Raw genomic sequence first — 22,594 nt, forward strand, 5'->3', positions numbered from 1 at the left:
TTTTAGAGGAAAAGACGCCAGGCCACAGGCGTATGATACACATTTTAGTTGAGGAAATATCAAAAAAATAAAAATAAAAAATCAGTATATATAGACTATGCATTTTCACAGTTAAAGAATGACTGAATAAATGAAAATTAAAATTAAAAAAAAAGGTTATTCATTTCCATATAATTTTCTGTCAAAGCCACAGGGAGCCACTGGAGAAGGGCTAAAGAGCTGCAGGTTGCCTACCCCTGGTGTGGGCTAACAGTCTGGTATGTTAACTAGTCTGTTACAGACTGCTGTGATAGTAATGGGGGTTAAAAAAAACACTCATCCCTCCGAACATTCTACAAACAGTCAATTATCAGACAGGCACAGAAAATAGTGTCTGATCCAACTCACATTCTCCACAGAGTGTTCCAGCTCTTACTATCTGGTAGAAGATCCTGGGTTCCTCAGAGCAGGTTTAAGCTTCATGAACACTCATTCCTGCCCATGTTTCATTAAGATTCTTCACACTAACAGGTAATGTAGGATGTTGGCCACAAGGGTTGTACAACAGATCAGAAAGTGTGTATGCGTATGTGCAAATTTGACTGTGTAGCATGTATGATTTCATCTTCTGTGGAACTGCAAGATGGAGTCCAGAACAAATTTTTCCAGCAAGGGATTTGCTCTGGACTCCACAGTGATCACATCTGTCCGCATCTAATTAATCACTGTGTACAAATGATTATTATAACCCTTTTTTTCCCTTTATTTCTCATGCAGATCACCATCCAAATCACATTTGAATATTCATAGCTTTAATATAAAGTAATGAAACTGACAGCTTTGCTACTCACTGAATTTTATTGACTGTTTCATAATGCAGCTGTGTCCAATGCTTTTCACACAACTGTGCAAATTTAATTAGGCTACCGTACTGTGTATAATTCAAATACACTATAACACAGAGCAGCACTGTATATGAAATATAGCACACTGTAGTTAAAATTTCCCTCCCTAAGGGCCCGCTCATGGGGGCATGACATGCCCGGACATTATAAATCCACTTGAGAAGGGCGGCTTCAACCACAAATGCTTTCCACATGCACATGCGTTTTCTGTCTCCATCACCAGCAGCCATGACTGTTTGTAGTTGTTTGAGCAGAGGACACAAGGTAGCCTCAGGTACAACAAGTTCTGCCGCTGCATCTCGTTGGCTCGTTTTTGGCAGTTTGTCTTAAGCTTCAAGGATACTACATTTTTCATTGAGAAGAAAATGACTTTCTTTTTTCCACTGTGCACACAGCAGCCTCAGCCTCAGGTAGCCAGCTGGAAGCAGACAGGTTACAGCGAGGCAAGGTATCATGGGAGGAAAGTAAACAAAACCACAGTAAATAGAATTATCATAGTTTTGCTTTTTTTCTGTGTGGTGCCATGTAAAAAGATCCAAAATGAACACTGTGAGAGGGCTACTTGATTTCTATAACTGAATTATTTAAACAGAATTTGTATAGCTATGATTCTGTGCCAAGCTTTTTGATCCATATAAACAGCTGATCACTGTAGCTGTGATCACTATGAGCAGCTTCCACTGGATATCTTATCCTACCAAAACACATACTGAAAGCAACACATGGACCGCACCATTGTTTCAACTTATTCCATCTGACTAATGTCCAAGACACAATAGTCACCTAAATCATTCTATGGTGAATTCCCCTGTCTCCACATCCATCACTGTGGTCAGTGAAAGTGTCAGTAAAGGTTGCACCAGGTGGTGTGCACTGTTAATCATCTGCCATCTGAGACTCAGCAGATGGACAACACTTAAGAAAAACAACAAGAGGTGGTTAAAAAAACACAGACGGCTGGCAAACAAACCAAAGGCTTTAAGTGCCTGCTGATTGGCTCTTTATGCTGTACATGTGGACAGGGCATGTGTGAGTGTTGCCACAACACGCACTGAATACACTCACACACTGTAAACCTAGCCCAGTTAGTGTGGAAAATACACTACCCAAAGTGTTTTTACTTTGACTCAGTGTGTGTGTGTGTGTGTGTGTGTGTGTGTGTGTGTGTGTGGTCGGTCTGGTCTTATCAGCAGGAGGGCTGTGTTGACTGTCTGTATTGGAACACAATGAGATAATTCAAATCAGCTGACTGTATGATAATCAAAAACTAGGAGAGGTTGTGCGGATCATAAATCATACTTCCTGCAATGTCACTGCATTCTCATAAACACCATAATTCACACTCTCACACACCATCATCATACTCTCTCACATATACATACACATAATGCGCTTTATAGTAGTGTACATGAGACACAACAGTGGTATGAGGAAGAACTGGTGACATGCTGGCAATGCTGGGGAAGGTACTTTGAAAACGTAGCTGATTAGTTTGTTAATTATATGTTGAGAGTAAAAACATGCGGGAAAAAAGCATTGAGCAACTTGTTAAGAAATGTCCCACAAATTAGAAAAAATAAAAAATAAAAAAAATTAAAAGATTTTGAAAACTATCAAAAAAAAAAAAAACCCCAACAACTAGGGAAAAACTATATTTATGATTACTAGTATTATTATTACAATTTAAAATTAGGTTACAGAATTATTACAATATTTAGGCACTCTTTCCAGGTCATTTTCCCATTTGTTTTTAATTAATTTTTTTTTTTCTTGTTTTAAATTTTCTCTTTTTCCTAATTTCTTGCAAAATTTTGGGTCATTTCTTCCTTAACTGCTCATTGCCTTCTTCCCATTTTTTAAAAAAAGAAATCAAAACAATTTGGTTAAATATTCCTTACGACTAAATACTGTTTCTGTACATCAAGATGATGTTGGCATGAGGCATTTGAAAGATGTTGGATTTTGGTTACTTAACAACACAACTTAAAACCAAAAAAATATCGTCATCTATTTTTTTTTACTTTTTTTTTGTATTCTTTGTCAAACTGACTTATCATTGGATGTTGTCCTGACATTGAATTTGGTCATCTGATGTCACAACCTAAATTCAACCAAATATCAACATCTAACAACACTGGAGGTCAGCTGGGACTGTACAACCTAATAAGAACAAAAGCAGCTTAAATTGCTGCCACAATCAATATTTTTTATACTGACAATGAATCAAAAGTCTATGTGTGATGGGAGTCAGTCATTGTGGTGAAGCAACACAGAGCTGTCACCTGACTCTGCATTTCTCCTCAGCTCTACGGAGCACTTTACGATCTTTCAGACCCACAACTTGTTGAAGTGAAACTGTGTGTTTATTTGTTGTTTGTTTCAGTCTCAGTGCACCATCAACTTCCCCAAAATCTACTCTGCATTGTAGGGCCATACACTTCACTCATAAATGAAATGGTACATAATTAAACAGTTCACTTTCAGTTTTTACTTTTTTCTCACATGAGCTTTCTCTCTCTCTTTTTCTCTCAGTTAAGACTTAAACTTTGTCGTTATTTTTAAACATCAAAATAAATGAATTAATCAAATGGTGAATTTGCATGATGCAACTCTTTTTGTCTCGTAGTGTCTGCAGTAAGAAGTAGATAGAATGGGGTGAAGAGTGTGGGAGCGGCACCTGACCCGACTGCTCCTTATTGGTCTACCCGCAGGATTTAAAACGGATCCACTCACAAGTTCAGAAAGAAGTCAGTTTCTTTATTTGGTCCTATTCCTTGACACACTGGGGAGTTAACAGTTGCTAACACTGGTGACCAAGAGCTCCGTCACATCAGCATTTTCAACAACAAAGTTTCAAGACCGCGATCATTGGATTTCCTCACATAAGCAAAGTATGCTTTTATGTTGAGTCCGACAATGCGTGCCACTGTCCAACTGCAAACAGCCTTAACAGCACTGCCCTGTGAGGAAACTTCACTCAAGGGTCGGCTTTTCACCCTGCCTTTCAGTGTGGCCATTTGGAACAGTTCGATGTGATCCAATGGACAACACATTGTACAAACCACTTCCAGTATAAGCCAGCCCTTGAAGGGACAGTTCACTCCAAAATCAATATTACATACTTTTCCTCTTACACGTTTATCACTCTTGATTGTTTTGGTGTGAGTTGCCGAGTGTTTGAGATATCAGCCGTAGAGATGTCTGCCTTCTCTCCAATATAATGGACCTAGATGGCACTCAGCTTGTGGGGCTCATAGTGCCAAAAATATACGTTTGAAAAACTCAACAGCAATGTCTCTTTCCAGATATCAAGACCTGGTTACTCAAGATAATTCACAGACCTTGCTGTGAGCAGTTTCATGTAGGAACTACTTTCTCTCGACCAAACTACACCTGCCAACTGTATCACTGTGGAGGAGGAGGGGTGCATCTACTCATGATGAGTGGCCCTGCTAGCTCTGGCTGAGCTAGCAGTAGATGTACGCTTCCTTTGGTGCAGTGATACAGTTGGCTGGCGTAGTTGGACAGAAAGAAAATAGTTCCTACATGAAACTGTTCACAACAAGGTCCATGGATTATCCTGAGTAACCGGGTCATGATTTCTGAAAGAGACATTGCTGTTGAGTTTTTCATTTTTTATTTTTTATTATTGGTTTTATTACTTTGAGCACCTCAAGCCAAGTGCCACCTAGTTCCATTATTTTGCAGGAAAAGCACATATACGGCTGATGTCTCCAACACTCTGCAACTCACACCAAAAAAATCTAGACTGATAAAATAAACAGGTAAGAGGGAAGAATATGTATTTTTCAGGTTATTTCAGGTGTTCCTTTAAGGCTTCAGTATAGTTCAGGCAGAGTGGTTGTGGGATCCTCAAACAGTATCTAAAACCATCCATCTCAACACCTTTCCGATGACAAAATTAGTGGCAGCAGGTCTGACAATTTTGGTAACTTTCCCAAACAGACAATCAGCTCATCAAGTGCAATTTAGTCAGGGACTGTACAGGGGTGTGCGGAAGTGAGAAAATGAGCTCCAGCGTACAAAGGAGGAAGCAAGCAGCAAACCCAAGCTTCAAAACACCTCTTCACAAAGCTGTGGGTGAGTCACAGCTGCTACGTCCAAGCAGTGAGACACCAGCACACATCTGCTGCAGTATTCAAATGAAGGGACACAGCAGCAGAGATTAGGAGAGCAGGTTAGGTAGCCACTGGCTTATCTCATCAAGATAGATTTCGGCTAACCTGGACTGACTTACCCACTAACACCACCACAGCTCAGCTCTGGGGCACATGACCTCCTGAAACCTCACACTGACCTGTAAGCATTTCTCTTGTGAGACACAACATTATTGTTTTCAGTGTGAGAGAGATCATCCCTGTTAATGGATAATGATAGCAACAGCAGAAAACCATCAAACAATGCTATGTCTCCTCGCTAGCCTCTCTGGCTGACTTAAGCTCTTTGGAGTAAACAGATGAGCAACAAACCCTCCTGGTTTTGCAGGCGGACTACATCAGCCACCTTCTTTGAACAATCTGACAGACTAAAAAACAGACTCCTGCTGATTTTCATCAAAAGGAATGAAAAAGTGCAGCTACTGTTTGGGGAAAAAAAACACAAAAATGAAATTACCAAAGGATTTGTCTACAACAGCCTTCATTAGTTATGGCAAACAACTGTCACAACTTGATCTCGTGGGAAATTTGAGTGCTGTGTGTGTGAACTGATTTATGTGAAAAGAAAGGTAATCTTTTTATCACTGTATGCATGAAAATGTGTAGTTTCCACCTGGGCAGCTTTGCAGAGGACACATCTGAGTGTTACACACACACACACACACACACACACACACACACACACACACACACACACACAGCACTTACCCAAATACACTCTCACTTCATTATTTTGTTCTAGCTTGTTTTATATTGCTTACTTTGTTTGCCTTTTGATTCTCTGTTTGCTTGTTTAATTACTTTTGTTGATTACATGACTTTATTTGCTTGTAATGCATATTGAGATGAAATTTCTTCTATAAGCCTTTCAGGGGTTTTTTAAAGCTCAACTGCGCAGTTTGCTTGTTCTTTTGTTCTTATTTCTGCTGTTTAGCTTTATTGTACCAATAAATAAGTAAAATAAAATCAATGTACAGCATTGACCTGAACTACTAATTCATCTGTTCATTTGCTAAATATTTGGTTGTCGATTGTTGTGTAAGTAGTGGCTAATTGCGAGGCAAGTTAGTGAACTGCTGTACTTGGTGAGGTTCGTTAGCAGGTCAGACTAGTGCTAGCCCTTTGCATTATGTTCATTACACTAGTTTCTTCAAACTGTTATTGAAGAGGAGAAACTGTCAGTTAACAAACTTCTTTGTTAGCTTAGCTGGGTAAATTATAAAACGTATTTGTGGGATCAACTCGTGTCTGACAACTGTCTGCAAACCGCTGCTTTTTTAAGGAACAGATTATAGACCAACCCACTGTGATGATGCGCTAACAACTACTATTACTTCCAAATAGATAACTAACCAGGTTGTCGAAATCTGGCACTTGGTCAGTGACTTCCAGCATCAGACACTGACGAAAAAAGCCGTACTTTCATGTTGGCATGATACGTGGGGGGAAACATGCCGGGACAACGATGAAAGTTAAGGTGGTGGAAGTCCACATAGGGCTGGCAGGAGTGGCAATGGATGGGTCCAACAACCACCAACTTTCTCCCGGGAGGCCGATGTTCACTTCCCGTAAGATTGTGAAGCCAAACCGTGTTCTTTTTTCCTAAACCCAACCACGTGCAGAAAAAAACCATCAATTAGCATGTTGTACTGACAGAGTGCATTTATTTTGAAAGAGGCTGTATGCAATCTGTACATTTCCTGTGAAAAGTGCATTTTAGTGTATTTTAAAAACCAACAATGCATGTAAGAGGCTGAACTTGACACGTCCCAGAATGTCAACAACCTACATTCCCACGGTACCTTGCATGTTCCATCTTGATGTGGAGAGTCCAAGACCAAACAGTGATATGTGACGTGGTCGAGTGAGAATGTTTTGCGAAAACTGGCAAATGATTTCAGTTGTGGAGATATGAGACTGATGTCATTTTAAGCCTTAACTGTAATGCAGTGATACTCAACTTACAGACTGTGTGGACCCCTGTGAACGTGTATGGGGCTTCTGCTACTGGCCCCTGGCCCCCTGTCAATTTGCAAAAGTGACCCCAAGCAAAGCAAGTTGAGAATTCCTGCTGTAACTTTTTAGGATGCATAGTTAAACATGACGGTCCAACCTATCTGACGTTTCTACTGTGATAAACCAAATCTACTTGCACAGAGGCTAAGCAATGTACAGCTGTGGACAGGGCCACAGCAAAACGCATTGAAGCCAACTATAAATGTAATATTTGGAAAATTTACTCTGCTTTACCTTACACACTAACTGATCAAGGCGGCAATAGACAGTGGTGTTGCTGGTCTGAAAGTAAAGACTGTTTTTGTAACTGGAGTCTGGTGGCTGTGAGATAACAGCTTCAGTTTCCCATCAAAAAGGGCTGTGTCTGCAGGCAAGGTAAAGTGGTGAAAATGTTTTAAATATAGTGTACATTTAAAGTGATACTGATATTTTTAGGTGGGCTTTTTATAAGTGACTAAAAACTAACCAATTGAGGCAGCATATGCTCAGCACGGTTTGATTTCATGTGCGTGATGTGGGGGTTTTATTACCCACAAAGTTACTGTAAACAAATATGATTCGGTCTATACTCCAACAGAGGAGGGTTACATAAAAGTGAATTCTGCTCCACAGCTAGATTCCTCCATTTTTGACAGTTCTCTCTCCCCTAAAATGACCACTGTCAAGATGGCTTGCTATCAGTTAATAGCATGAATTGCAGGTCAAGTAGTACTGCGAACTTCATTCACGCATCCTTGTGATATACTGTATTTCACATGTGTTTTAGGGCCTCTGGCTGTGAATCTGAAAATGTCCCCATATCAGAGTGAATGGTGAAATAACACGCAGCTTTGTGATTTTACTGTCTGTGGACCAGCTCCAGAGGTTGTCTCTAGGTGACATCATCAATGCAGTCTGTCTCTTTACTATTCACTTTAAGGAAGGACTTGGTCTAGGTGATAAATTACACCTCAGCTGTACAATATCACAGAGGTATCATACTGTATGTGGATTCCATTTACATGTGGATTTCCCCCTTAAAAGTTGATCCCATCTGTCCATAAAGACAGCAGAAGCTCTGCACTGGTGTTTTCTTCATGACCATTGTGAGAAAAGTCAGTGGTACTCTAAGTTCATAAATACACCAATCTGCAAGAGCCAGAGCAAAAGTTAATAAAAAATTTTCACAAAATATTCACAACAGCAATATTAGAGATATGGCTAATACTGAAACTGATGATGACTTCTGACATATATAATAAAGTAGTGCAGTAATGGGTCTACTGTAGACTGCATGTTGTTTGATTAGCAATCATTACATATAATTAACACAGAATCATAATGAACCTTAAAGGGATAGTGCACCCAAAAATGAAAATTCAGCCATTATCTACTCACCCATATGCCAACAGAGGCCCTGGTGAAGTTTTAGAGTCCTCACATCCCTTGTGGACATCGGCGGGGGCAACGGGCAGCACACCTAATGGCAGACGGCGCCCCAGACTAACGTCCAAGAACACAAAATTGAATCCACAGAGTACCTCCATACTGCTCATCCGTAGTGATCCAAGTGTGCTGCAGCCGTGACATAAAAAGTTGTTTTGAAAAACATCATATGAACTCTGTTTTTAGCCTCACTGTAGCCTGTAGCTCTGACTGCTTCTCTGTGCTCCGCGCTCACATGTGCGCGCATGTGCGTGACAAGCAAAAGCATGAGCTTTGCTCACCCTTGTTTACATCACGTGACACGTGCACCGCAGGGGGAGACAGTGGTAGCCACAGTTGCTAAAAGATAATTTGCACTACAGTCTTTTAGCAAAGGACAGCCCAACATGTCTGAAGACTATGAAACTGAGGAGGAACAGCATTTCTTTGTTGAGCCGTAGTTGATTGAGCCTGAGTATACGGACGGAACTCAGGCTACTGGACGAAGCAGCCGCCACAGCTCATGAGCCTCAGCCAGCCACAGAATACCGGAGTCGAGCACTGGAAACCTGGTGGTGTAGTTGTTTCAAATACAAAGCAATGCCAACGGGTGAGGAAAGTCTTTACTGCTCAGACTGGGGATTGGCGATGCCTGCACTTGAGAATCTGGACATCAGTACTGACGAGACTGCTGCTCTTCAGAGACCGTGCATAACCGATCACCCTGAGTGCGCACACGTGAACGCGGAGCACAGAGAAGCAGTCAGAGCTACAGGCTACAGTGAGGCTAAAAACAGAGTTCATATGACGTTTTTCGAAACAACTTTTCATGTTGGGGCTGCAGCACACTTGGATCACTACGGATGAGCGTGTTGGAGATATTTTGTGGATTAAATTTTGTGTTCTTGGATGTTAGTCTGGGGCGCCCTCAGCCATTAGGTGTGCTAGCCACTCCCCCCCGCCGATCTCCGCAAGGGATGTGAGGACTCTAAAACTTCACCAGGGCCTCCATCAGCATATGGATGAGTAGATAATGGCTGAATTTTCATTTTTGGGTGCATTATCCCTTTAAATTGCATTGTTACCATATTACAACCTAATAAAAAATAACAGCAGAGCATTTTACAACTCATCAAACTGACTGAACTCTATTACTTATTGATATTGTTTGGTGCCACAGCTTTACCATCAGACCTTGTCTGAGGTGAGTTACAGTATTCCACGAGAGAAGACAGCTGGTACTGTTTAATCATAGGTCAAACAGGGACAAATGCTACATATGTTGTCTGCAGTCTGGCCTTGGTGTAATAATCTACCTGTTTCTGTTGTGTAGTTCTTAGGAAATCAGTCCTAAATAGAAACAGTAGATCAGCTTTATGTGGCTTACTGTAATCCTTAACTTTCTCTTTGCATTATGACGACAAAAGAAACTGTTCATATTAGGGATGCACAATAATACTGGCACATATCGGCACCAACATGATACATAATGGTGTGAAGAGGCATCTCTCTGTGGCCAGTTATAAAGCTTTCAGTACAATGCAGACACTGTGGAAAGATGGAGAGCAGCATTTCTAGCTCCACCTTTTACTACAAGATCTGTGTGCTAGGCACCCCAACAGAGGCGGTTCCATTGGTACCATCCACAACTTTTCACAGTGGAAATGGAAAATATGTGTACTGACCTGAACTGAACTGAACAGTACTGGACTGCTTGGTGGAAAGGGGGCTTCGCATAAGTGTGGGCACTGTCGTCAAAGAGGTAGTGGAAAAGCCGGAAATCCCTCACAGACTAGCTAGAGGACTACCGCAGGTGATGCTGAGATATCCTAGCACTCAGCAAAATTAAGCAAAACCTTGTCTCAGTTGTGTGTAGGCTCAAGATTGCAAAGTGAAAAGGGAGATGAACAGCATAATGGTGTTTTATAGCATATTGTTGATGCCTCCTGATAGGACGATAATAGCAAAGATTTGTCTCAGGGTGCCAAGGTGGAGCCTCAATGGGGCTCCCTGGTACACAGTCTATGTAATGTCCAGTTAAGCCCATGTGTGAATAGAGCAGTTAATTGTGCAGAAAATTCAAGGTGAGCAAGTGGGCGTGTTTCTATCATGCGCCTTGCACAAAACTGTAAGAAAACAAATATAAACGGGTAAGGAAGAACGGTCTTTTACAGGAAGACAGCAACAAAAATGTCAAACTGGAGAGAGGACGAGATTTGGGAACATCTGGCATTAAGGGCTGAAGCTGACATTGTCAGACAAATTCAAGGAACGGTAAAAGACTCTGCTATTTATGGCCAACTTACAAAACGTTTATGTAACCATGGTGTAATCTGCATCATGTCCTGCCTTCTGCACACTCTACCTAGGGGCCAAACCTCACCTAAAGCTAATGTAGTATTTCCAGTAAAAGAGAATGCTTCTGACACAGACAATCTCTGGTTGTGTGCTTTACGTTTGAAAGGGGAATCGGACAATGTCTGGACCTGTTTCTCAGAGAAAACAGCTTGAGACATAACAGTAGTCGGGCTCATACTGAAAAGTTTGCTCTGAGGGTGGTGATAGAGGAAGAGCGTCAGGTCTTACAATTCAAAAGGGTGTATCCCTATGGGAGCATGAATAAGCTCAGCAAAAAACTGTCTGTTAGATAATGGGGCATTATGTTCAGAAAGACGATTTACTGTGCTGTCGCTACTTCACTTTCAGAAATACCCAGAATAAAAAAAGCAGGATAGCAACACTGCAGAGGTGTCACTGCCACATTGCTGCATTGCCTCCATGCCTCTTGGCAGTCATAACAATGTATAGGAGGTACTATATAGAAAGGATAACAGTCTGTTGAAAATGGGACGCATATAACAGAAGACTATTACAGCTGGTGTTGCTATTGTTATAGAGAGACATGCACAGAATACAATTTAGAAAATCTATAGCTCTACGACATTTAACACTGATTTAGCAAACCTTTGACCCAGCTATAATTACTTTCTGCAGAAAAACAGGAAACAGCAACTGAATAGATGAGCTGCAGATGGAAAATCTTTGCCCAAATAAAAAGTCCCTAAAGGTCCTTAAATCCAATTTCTCAGTCTGGGCCCAGCCCACTATGAGCACATCCATGAAATCACAAGTTTGCTGCAACTGAGATCTGTATCCATGTGGAAAACCAGATTGCTGACCTGTTATCACACTCTGTGATAAGAAGCTATATCCATTCAAATTACACACTGACAACAGGAAAGTATTTCCAGCATGAGTTTACAGGCAGCCCAAACACAATGGTTAAAGACTTTGGACTCTGACATCATCGCTCCATACACACAGACTGCTTGTGCAGGAAATGAAGTCCATAACCGACACATAACCTTTCCCATGATTCAAAGATTTGAAGACATCCAGAGTTCAACCCAGATCTTTTTGTAGCAGCCTGAGGCTACAGTGTACCTTTCCAGAGATACAGTATTTCCTTTTTTTGAATGTGCATGGTTGCTGCTGTTATCTGGAAAGCAAAGCAAAGCTCTCCTATAGGGCCTGCCATGTCTGCATCTTTTCAGTTGTCTTGCATGGAGTTCCAGATGTGCTCGGATGGTTTCAGTTTAGGACTCGTGCTGTTTATTATGCAGTGGATAAAGGTAATTATACTTGCAGTATACCTACAGTCAGGTCCCAGAGCAAAATACTGCCTTCAGTTCAGTCGCCTGGAACGACGCATGGCTGAGTTGTTTGAGTCCAGGAGCCTCATTACCTATGGTAATGGGGATTTTCTAAGCTAGGAATCATAAATTAGGATGGTTTAGACCCTGTCCTAAATTCAAAGTAACTGCCAAAATGGCAGCAGCACAGTTGTTAGGTCTGTATGGAAATGACAATTAAGATAAGAATCAATATGAAAACCTAGTGAATGAAAGGCTACCCAAACCGTATAATGACATTTTAAATTTACTGGACCATGTATTTTTGAGTATACTATATCAACTGCCAAGACAATTAATTCTGAATTGATATTATGTCAGTTTTACAATTTCTATTAGTGCCTCAGATTCCTAGTAGCTAAAATTTAACACCCATATTTTTTAGTCCCTGATAGCAAGCTGACTAGCCAGTGATGAGTGAGAGCTCTCAATAACATGGTTCGTCCATCTTGAGTAGCCTACCAGTACATTCCATTCAAAGAAGTAAGCATGACAGGACGAATGCTGACTGAAGAATGGAATTTACACTAATAGTAAAGACTACTTTAGATAAGATAGGGAACTCCCTGAAAACTTGCCGGTGCCTTACATCCCAGTGTTGTGTGTATGATGGGCATTCTAGTCCGCTCGCACTGGGTCGTCTCATCACTTTCTGAATTAGCTAACAAAACCATAGTCGTAAAAGCTGGTAATATATCTCAACTTTGCCTTAACCCCGAGATTAATCCTGCAGAAGACTTTAACTGTAACTTCAAACAGAGATGATTTTTTTTGTTTCTTTTGTGATCATCAGTCAACACATACATCACTACACTCTTTTCAATGCTTAAATTGATAGGGTTACATTTAACTGAAATTGTATCTTATGATTGTATATGACAAATAAGTTGATTAATCAATTAACCGATTGATAACTCATGGTTCTAGTCCAAGGGAAAACAACAAAATGAACTTGAGTTTGTTTGAAGACCTCTGGATGAGTAAGAATGTGAGGTTGAGCTGTCAACACGTTTAAGTTTTGTATGTGTAACTTGCTAATTATCTAGTTTTGGGCTAATGTCAGTATAGCTGTAGGGTGAATAAACACACTGCAAAAACAACCCAACGGTCAAATTCATGTAAAGATGTTTTTCTCAAAAATTCAGCACAGCAACAGGTGAGTTCAACACATTCTCACTCCCAACTCGTCAAATATTGCTGTTTCGTCAGTGGAGTTTCACGTGTACATATAATGTGTTAAGTATCCTGGATCCATCTGTTGCTGACGTCCCGGGACGTGTGTCCAATAAACTTACAATGTTGGTAAAACATATTGTAATTATGTTTATTTCCCTGTGCAGCAACAGTACATGGATAGGTTTGGAATAGAACATCATGATTTGGCTCAATTCATATAAGAAGCAAACACCGGGCTTCTGGGATGGAGTCTGGTATTGTTGGACCCATCCACCACCACCCATCTGCCCATCCTGTAGGGTCTTCCAGCCCCTTAAATTGTGTTGTTGTCCGGTGACGTTATACACTGATGACACCTGGCGACATATTTTACCACCGCGAAAGGATGTCTTTATTCATCAGTGTCTGACGCCAAAATCACCGACCAAGCGACGGTATTTGAAGACTTTGGAATAAGAACTGCTTGGTGAGTTTTCCTCATCAACCGCTAACTGCAATAGTATGTTTTCTTTACTGTATATGTTTCAAACATACACTCATTTACTTACTTGTTCATTTTACTGTCCCTGTTAATTCAGAGAGCACAATGTACAGTGGCAGCATAGTGGGGCAAAGTTTTGTATTGTCGCCTCACAGCAAGAGGGTCCCTGGTTTGAACCTGGGGTTTGGGTGTTCTCCCCTTTGAGCCTCCAGTGTATTTGGGCAGTGGCAGAAATTTCAGAGACATATCTCAAAACCTGGGCAGATAAAACCAAAATCATCTAGATCTTATGACTAGATACCACATGAGTCCTCCCTCCCTCCCTTCCTTTTGTCCTTGATACACACACACACACACACACACACACACACACACACAATGATATACAGGCCTTGTTGTGCCATTCATCAGGTTGCTGTGTAGAATTGATCGGTGCAGATTAACCCTAATCTGTATTTCTCAGACGTTGGTGCATCATCAGCGTTCAGCACGCTTCAGTGAACAAACTGACAATTCACTTACTTGTTGTCTTAAATGTTTCCAGGATGCTCTGCTGCATTTTCATCAGACTTCTGAAGCTGTTAAATCTAGAAGTCTTTAAATTAAGATCCAACACCACTAAGAGAGAAAAAAACCACACCACCTGCTAACACAACCTACAGACACATATGTGTGTGTGTGTGTGTGTGTGTGTGTGTGTGTGTGTGTTTGCGCTATTGATTCAACCATGCACTATTATATACGAGGGAGACTTAACGAGTTGAGTTAATTATTAGGCACTTCTCTGCTGACTCACACTCACATTAACAACCTGTGTACACAGCGGCCGAATGTGTGTACTGTGCATGCATGTGTGTTTGTTTTAGTAAATACACTCACTTGTATGCAGACTGATATGAATAACCTACATTTTCAAGTGTGTTATGCAATATGACAAAATAAATAGTAAGACTAAAGGGACTATGGTATGATGAGCACCTCACAAGGAATTACACTTGTGAGTTGATTTAGGAAATCCAGGGCTGAATGAGATGATTCTAACCTAAACATCATTTTATTGCATGTTTTGCCTGATACTTGGTCAATTTTAGATGGTTGAAGGCACATTTTAGGGCAAAAACAAGACAGCTGTGCTGATTGGTCGACAAGGCAGGAACACAGCCTCTAATTGGTCAACAGACTCAATCCAAGGTATCACAGATGGCTAGTGGACGGTTAACAGCAACAGTTACTGTTTTAAACGTGGAAAATCTAAAATTAATAGGTATCATTACAAAGTTTCTCAAAGGGATACGATTGCACTAGCCCCCCGTGGAATGGCGCCATGGTTAGCTTCTGGGCTTATAGCGAGAGAGATATCTCATGTAACATTATGTCATGTATGACGTTGTCAACCCCAGAGTTATCTTGGTGGTTCAGCTTAGAAAGCTCCACTTCAGCGATACAGTACGCAGTTTATTTTCAGATAACGTTACATTAACATCACCTTTATTTTTCACTTGTGCAATTGGAAAACTGCATGAGACTTTTCCGAACACACAGTTTACTTGCCCCAGGTGAGCATTAATGCCGAGCCTTGCACTGAGATTTCTTTGCTTGGACAGAAGATAAGGTGGGATTGTCACTGAAAGTAACAGGAGTAAGGAGTCGCTATGAAATAAATAAAGCAACATACCGGACTGATACCAGGAGCATTAGCCATCGATGAAGTAAACCATGGCAGTGGTAAAGGAGTAACGATATCACACAAAGAAGGATGAGATCACAAAAAGTATGTAGACTGAGCTGTAACGTTTTAAGTTGACACATCGTGATTGATAGGAGGACCCAATCAGGGAGCTTATCATTTTCAGAAGACTCCCTTTCCACCCATCCAGACTAAAATGCAACAGTCGGTGTTAATATAGACAGTGCAGGCAGTGCGGTTGCACTGGGGCTCATGTGTTGGGGGGCCCTTGCGAATGACTCACTTTGGAACTACACCTGCATTTATCAACAAAAAAAAGGTGCCATTTGCAACAGGCTATATGCCCACAAAAATGCAAATCCATCTGTCATGATTTTTTTTTTGTTTGTTTTCTCTTCTTTTCTCTTCTTTCCTTTTTTGGCTAAAATAGTCCGTAGCAATCTATAACAAAATTAAAGGCTTATTCTTCCATAAACTATAAAAACTCAGAATACTCTTTATATTTAAAAAACTATTCAATTAAATGAAAAATGTCTTATTTTCTTTATATATAATATTTCTATATACTTTTGGCATATACAGGTATGCAATGATGAGGGTTGATAACATGTACGTTAATGTAACCTAATGTCAAGTCTCTATTTGATCATGTGACGAGACAACAGTTTAGGCACCAGATCTATCAAGACTGAAAAGCTCAGCACATCTGCAAGTCCAGCAAGCAGCCATGTCTTTCAAATATAAAAGCGGCCGTAAGAGAGGACAAGGGAGAAACAAACAGGAATAGAAAGTATCAAAACTCCCTAAGTTTGATTCCTATGGATTTTGTATGAACAGTGTCTAGTGGTGTGTGTGTGTGTGTGTGTGTGTGTAGAACTAGTAAACAGCATGCATTAGGCCTGTCGTAGCTACCTTATGCCACTGAATGCAATTCCAGGGTTTTTTAACTAAATCAGGGGTAGACAACCCGTGGCTCTGACACCACATGTAGCTCTTTAGCCCTTCTTTTTGTGGCTCCCTGTGGCTTTGACAAAAAAAAAAACATATGGAAATGAATAATTAAAAATTAAAATGGTAAATTAAAACAAAAACATGTTAGTGCGGATATAGCCTAAGTTCATGTTCTGCTTGTCCAACACTTCTTTGATAAAATGCTATCAAACACATTCGGAGAGGATTTGAATTGAATCTGAATTATTCTCAATTCTTGCTGGTGATTTTTCTTTGGCTCTGGGCTCTGGCTAAAACCTCTTTGGGGGTTGCCAAAAAATCCTCAATTCAGGAAAATCCCTGGATTAAGACAAGCTCTGTTTTCCACCCCCCTTATGCATACATATCTTACTGATAAAGATGTTCAAAGACTCTCTATAGTCACCAAAATTACTAAGCATTTGTGATAAGTCAATGACTGCCTCTTTCATATGTGGATATTTGGGCCAGATAAAGAGAGAGAAGAACATCTGAAAAAAATGATACACGTAGGAAAATGAAGATGGTAGGAAGTTGGTGGGAAGACAGTTGGCACTGCATGTCACAGGCAGAATAAATTAATTCCAAATGTTTCACATGCAGTAACAGAATAATACTAATGTAATTATTGAAAACTCTTCATAAGAGTAAGGACATGAGAGCTCTTTTGTACTAATGGAAAGTGCTTGACAAATGGATGATAGAAATATGTGCTTGCGTTACTGCTCTTCCTCTCTCCTTGTATTGTGAGGTTATTATGACTGTTGATGGTGTTTTGGATTTATTTTGGGATTTGGATGACTTTGAGTTTATATGAAATTTGTATATGAAACAATTTCTGCAATACAACAATAAATGCTGTCAGAAATATCTCAGCTATCAGGCCTTGTATTACCAAACAATCATTAAATCAACAGTTATTGGTGACTCAGTAAAAGCTGAATAGATTAGTATTGTGAATAACATTTTATTCACTGTGAATCTCATGAATGTTTATATGACTTTCTGTATATTCTTTCTTTCTGCTGGAAACGGTCCAATTCGCCTGCAGCTTTTTTGTCACTTCTCCCGGCTGCAACCACCTGCTCTCATCCACTTTCCAGGCGACGCTCGATTCATCTCAAACAAGCCTATTGTCTTCCTCAAGTGCTTCTAAGAATTCAGAGAGTTTTTGCCTTTCCTCTGTGAGCAAACACTTTCCACCACTTGAGTTTTACAAGAAACCAAAGACACAGAACAACCAACCAGCCAAAAGGAATATCAAAACTAATCTCTGGTCTACTTGAGGCAAAATCCTCGACTTTCCTACACAGCATAACAAACGGTTGTCACGGTTGATCAATGGACCAACAAGAAGACATTCACAAGGAGGCTCACACTGTTTATCTTAACAGTGTTGGGCAACTCGCACATGTGAGTCATCACCCTCACACATGAATGCTATTAAAATCAGCAGGGGCCACTCAGTCAGTGGCCAGTGTCTCCACCAGTCTGTGTAAGTGATATCATATCAGCACAACATTTCAGCGTCTCAGTGGGTCTGCTTATTAAACCACTTTCTGAGTATGGATCAAGTTGAAAAGGTGACATAAAATACTCTGTCAGATGCTATACCATATTGACTTATCTTAGGATCAGATATTCCGGCTTTAAATAACTACAAGTTTTCAACCCACACTAGAATGGTATACCGAATTTTACCAGGTGTCCCACAACCCTCCCAGAGTGGAACATAATGACACCCTGTCCCAACAGAAAAAAGCGTTTGACTACTGCATAGCATCAAATTACATCAGAGCTCTCTGTCCACACTGAATCTGATAAATATGCACTTCCCTTACATCACGTAAACAAACCATGCCTATGTGCTGCGTGCTCGAGATCAAACTGGAGACATAACCATTTGAAAGATGGGTGAGTAGCCTACTTGCCATATTCCTATGTCTGTAACATTGCTTTTTAAAAAAGAAAACATACGTTTCATGTTGTGATATTAACTGGAAATTACATACAATATAGCCAACAGCAAGTATCGTTAGCTTAGCTTGTTTTCACTCAACCAGCTGCCACTGTATTAAGTTTTTGTAGTAAAATAAGGTGTCATACAGATAATTCCTTATTTCAACTTCATCCACTGGGCACTAGAAAGACAGCCTGAAGAAATGTTGCGATAAAACCAGCGTCTATAGCCAGTTAGAACACGTCTTTCCTCAGCCTCAAATCCAAAATGTTGTGATATTGGTGCAGTTTTGGGTTTCATGGTAGCATGACTGCTCTCGTCACCCCAAAAAGCACACGAAATTTCAAGTAAACAAACCCAATGTGTGTCGCTCTTAAAAAACCTCAAAGTAAAGGCTAGACCAGTGTCTTCAACGTTTCTCTTGAACTTTTCCAGTGTCTTGCTGGAAAAGTTACAAAACCATCCATTGTGGCTCGCAAGAATGTCCGTACACTTGGAATAATCACAATTAACCAGCCCACTGACCGGTATGCTTCAATAGTACAAAAATTTAAGCTAGCTAGTTCACGTTGCCGTTATGGACAGGTGCTGCACAGTGATTTAGCGTTAGCTAGCTCACATAAATGCACAATTCATGGATAACAGTTAGCAATAATGTTGTGAACCGCACATTAAATGTTTTTTTTAATATTATAAATAGGCTGATATATCTTTGCTTATATGTTAAAATAATAATAATTAAAACTTGAAGTCAAACAATAATTTGGCAGCTCCCTTTCATTAATTCTGAGGACTCCCTAAGGGTCACGGAATTAGCGAATTATGTCATTGGCACCACAAACAGAACACGTAAATTTCTGTTCGGTGTTGTTCAGTTTATTAAATAAGTCTTAACTGGTGACTCAGTCAAAAGCATCATGGTTGTTCGAAGTGATAACAGCTGTTGAAAACCTGAACAAAACCTATAGGTGTCCTTGTAAAAGCCTTCAGTAAGTTGATTTTAAATACATACTCCTTTGTTTATTGTCTATGGCAACCATTAATTACAGTTACTATGACTGAAAGTCACCACTTATCACGGTTGTTAAATCAAACACCAGCAGCTCTATCATAGGACTGCTTTTTTTGTTGTTGTTGTTTTTTTAGCCATGGAAAACTTTACTGTTATTTGGCAACAACAATATCTTCATTTTAGACCACAGTTTTTTATTAGCTGAGATAATTTAGGAAATCTTCAACCTTTGCTGCTGTCACCATCAGCAGACACTGCCACTTGCCACTGCAGTAATGGCAGTGCCGCACCATGGTAGAAGACACAAAGTAGTCGCCGGGTTAATGTACAATATATCCTAGTGCTGTAAAAGAGACTGCAGAGGAGAAAGTAATACTTAGTTTTATTTTATCTTGATATTGTCTTTGTCTACCTGGATGCAGTGCCTGTCTTTCTGTGTGACAATGAACTTGCGTTGAGACAGACTATTCACACTGACTGATGTGTGACTGTGTGAAACCCTTTGAACTACCCAATGGGAAAGTACTTGGTTTAGTGAGCTGTCGTGAAGGGAGCTCAGCCTCGCGGGGAGTCACACCTTAACTTACATGGGAAATCAATTTGTTCCACTGTTTTAGCAACCTGGGGGAGTTTGGCCATTTTATAAAGCTAACACAAAATAGATATTTTATTGGCTGATGCCACTGTTTGTAACTCTCAATAAATTTAAATTGGACTATTTTCTTAGGACAATAAATAAATTAAGACTTCAGTATTTCCAGGTCAGCCATTGATTCCTGGCAAATGCAGAGAAATATTTGAAAAAAGACTTTGGGAAATCAAATTTACACAAAATGAGATTAGACAATTTACTAAATGAATGAATACACAGAATTTCTACATTATTAGTTTTGCTGTCATTTCAAACTATTTTTTTAGGACCTGGGAAGGGACCTGTGGTTTTTTTTTCAGCTTAGGGGAGGGGCATACAAAAAATAAAAGGCTGTATTTTGTATTTATTTTACTGCAGTTTTTTTTTTTTTTTTTTTTTTTTTTACAGAAAATATGCCTTCCACACCCACCAGCGGGGTTTTTTTTAAAGAAAATACGGTCAGCTGACTCATCAATCTTTAAAAATTGCCAAAATTACACCACCTATCATAGCAAGAAACTGTCAAAACAAAAATTATTGTTGGATTTTCAAATTCCCGACAGTCCTTGGATGCATTATGTGGGATGAACGCTTCCGTTAGAAAAAAACATAACCAAATTTGAGCTTAAAATGGTGATATTTCATCAAAAATCACTTCATTCAACATGTCTTATTTATACATTTGCCAATAATAAACTCTTTGCACAAACTAACCAGCATGCATGAGTGAAAAACGAAAGCTTTTTTAACTCCAGGATTTTGTCTTCAACTTTTCACTTTCAAACAACAAAGGATACGTTTTTTTTACTATATCTAACCACTAATTTATGATGGAGGGAGGGTCATGCAATTTCCCCCAAGTCACGCTGGGAGGCTTGAGGAAATATATTTGTAGCTTTGGGGAGGATCAAAAAACAAATACAAAAAACCCCAAAACAAAACAAAGTCACACCCCAGTCACCTCCTCTGATAAGTAAAGAACAGTCCCTAAGACTTCATTCAGTTGTGAAAACAAAACAGTGTTCTGCTCCAGAGCTCTGTTTCTTAGCCCTGTGCTCACTCTAATAGTTTGCAATAAGTTATCTATCATATATTAAACTATATAAAATGATTGGTTAAAGTGTTCAGTACAGATCTGTAAACTGTATTTGAGTTTGCATGTGTACACAAACACTGTGGCTCCATCCTAACCGATGCGCCAAGCCCTGCTGTAAACAAGCATGTGTCAGTGTCACTACAGTTCAATGAACCACTGAGCTGTGTCAACAGCACACAGCGGCTGTGCCCTCTTACCTCCGAACAGATGAGGCGAGAGGTGAGCTGGTAGAGATCCTATCAACAGCCGGGGACCTTCGTGCCCTCCGCCTGAGCGCTCCCTGTCCGCCGCCTCCTCCGGGCTGCTGCCGCCGGACTCCTGGGAGCTGTAGGCTCCGCTGCTGTTCGGAATGTTGATACCGGACTGAGGTCTGGTCCCGGAGCCTCCGGAGCCCCCCACAGACCTGGCCCTGGCTCCAAGGTGCTGGCTAGTGCTGGACGAGGCTCCGGAGGCTCCGGACGCACTGTACGCATGGTACCTCACACCCCCGGCGGTAGTCCTGCTAACACTACTGCCATTGCTGCTGGACGTGCTGGAGGGCAGGTCCGAGCCGGAGTAGGCTCTGGTCCGTCCGTTAGCAGCTGGATTAGCAGTCGGGCTGCTCTGCTTTGCCCCCATGTTAACCTCCAGTGACTCGGCTTTGCAATATTAAAGAGGCGCTCAGTGAGCCACTGCGGGACAGTGCGCCAGATTTACGCCTGAGGCAGATGGCTTTACAGGACACACGTAACGTTACTGCAAGAAAAGAAAAGCGGAACAAACTCTGCGTCGCTGTGACCCCCCCTCGACATTAGGGAAATGCCAGTTAGTGAAAAGTTGAACCGGACAGCTGTGACATAAGCTAAAGATGTGTATAAAACTTTAGAAGCTGTCACCATTGTATTCCGTCAGTAATAGTTGTGGCTGTGCTGCAGGTAACGTGGATCCTGGTTGGTTTGAGCCGCCGCTGTAGACCCGCTGAGCTCCGGCTGGTTCCTCCTCAGTGTCCGCTCCGCCATGGCTCCTGAGCAGCATGAAGGAGTGAAGAGCCGGGCTCCTCACACCTCCCTGCCTCACAACGCATTGCTCAAAGGAAGGAAGTGATGGAGGAGAAAGCCCTGCACAAAACCGTTTTATCAGTGGCTGCAAGGAGACTCGGTGCGCAGGCTAGCTGTCAAGCTAGCTGAGCTCACGCGGACTTCCGCCACGAAGTTTCAAAGTAAAGCCATTGCGGTGTTTCACAGGGAGCATTAACACTCTCCAGTTTATTAAGTCCACTAGATTAAAAAAATGCCCTGCCTCAAAAATTTGACCTTCTGTAGTTCACTGGCGCACACAGAAATGCTTCATAGGGGTGGCCAGATGGATAGATTATTTCATGATTACTGATCTGATGATTTCCGATCTGGTCTACAAATGTCAAAAAACG

At 40.8% G+C, this 22,594-nt stretch overlaps 1 protein-coding gene across 10 annotated transcripts in view; it reads right to left on the reverse strand.

Moving 5' to 3' along the window:
* znrf2b (zinc and ring finger 2b) overlaps positions 1-22,297 on the reverse strand; it is a 64,039-nt gene extending 41,742 nt beyond the window's left edge. For all 10 annotated transcript variants that reach the window (XR_013492236.1, XR_013492230.1, XR_013492238.1 and 7 more), the window contains exon 1: positions 21,384-22,297. Coding sequence is in view for 1 of the 10 variants with exons in the window: in XM_033641093.2 (XP_033496984.1) it covers positions 21,384-21,804 (421 nt within the window). In the remaining 9 variants the exon portion in view is untranslated. The remainder of the gene's footprint in view (positions 1-21,383) is intronic.
* Between the last annotated feature and the right edge of the window lie 297 nt (positions 22,298-22,594).

This window comes from Epinephelus lanceolatus, chromosome 10, assembly GCF_041903045.1.
Source record: "Epinephelus lanceolatus isolate andai-2023 chromosome 10, ASM4190304v1, whole genome shotgun sequence".
Lineage (NCBI taxonomy): Eukaryota > Metazoa > Chordata > Actinopteri > Perciformes > Serranidae > Epinephelus > Epinephelus lanceolatus.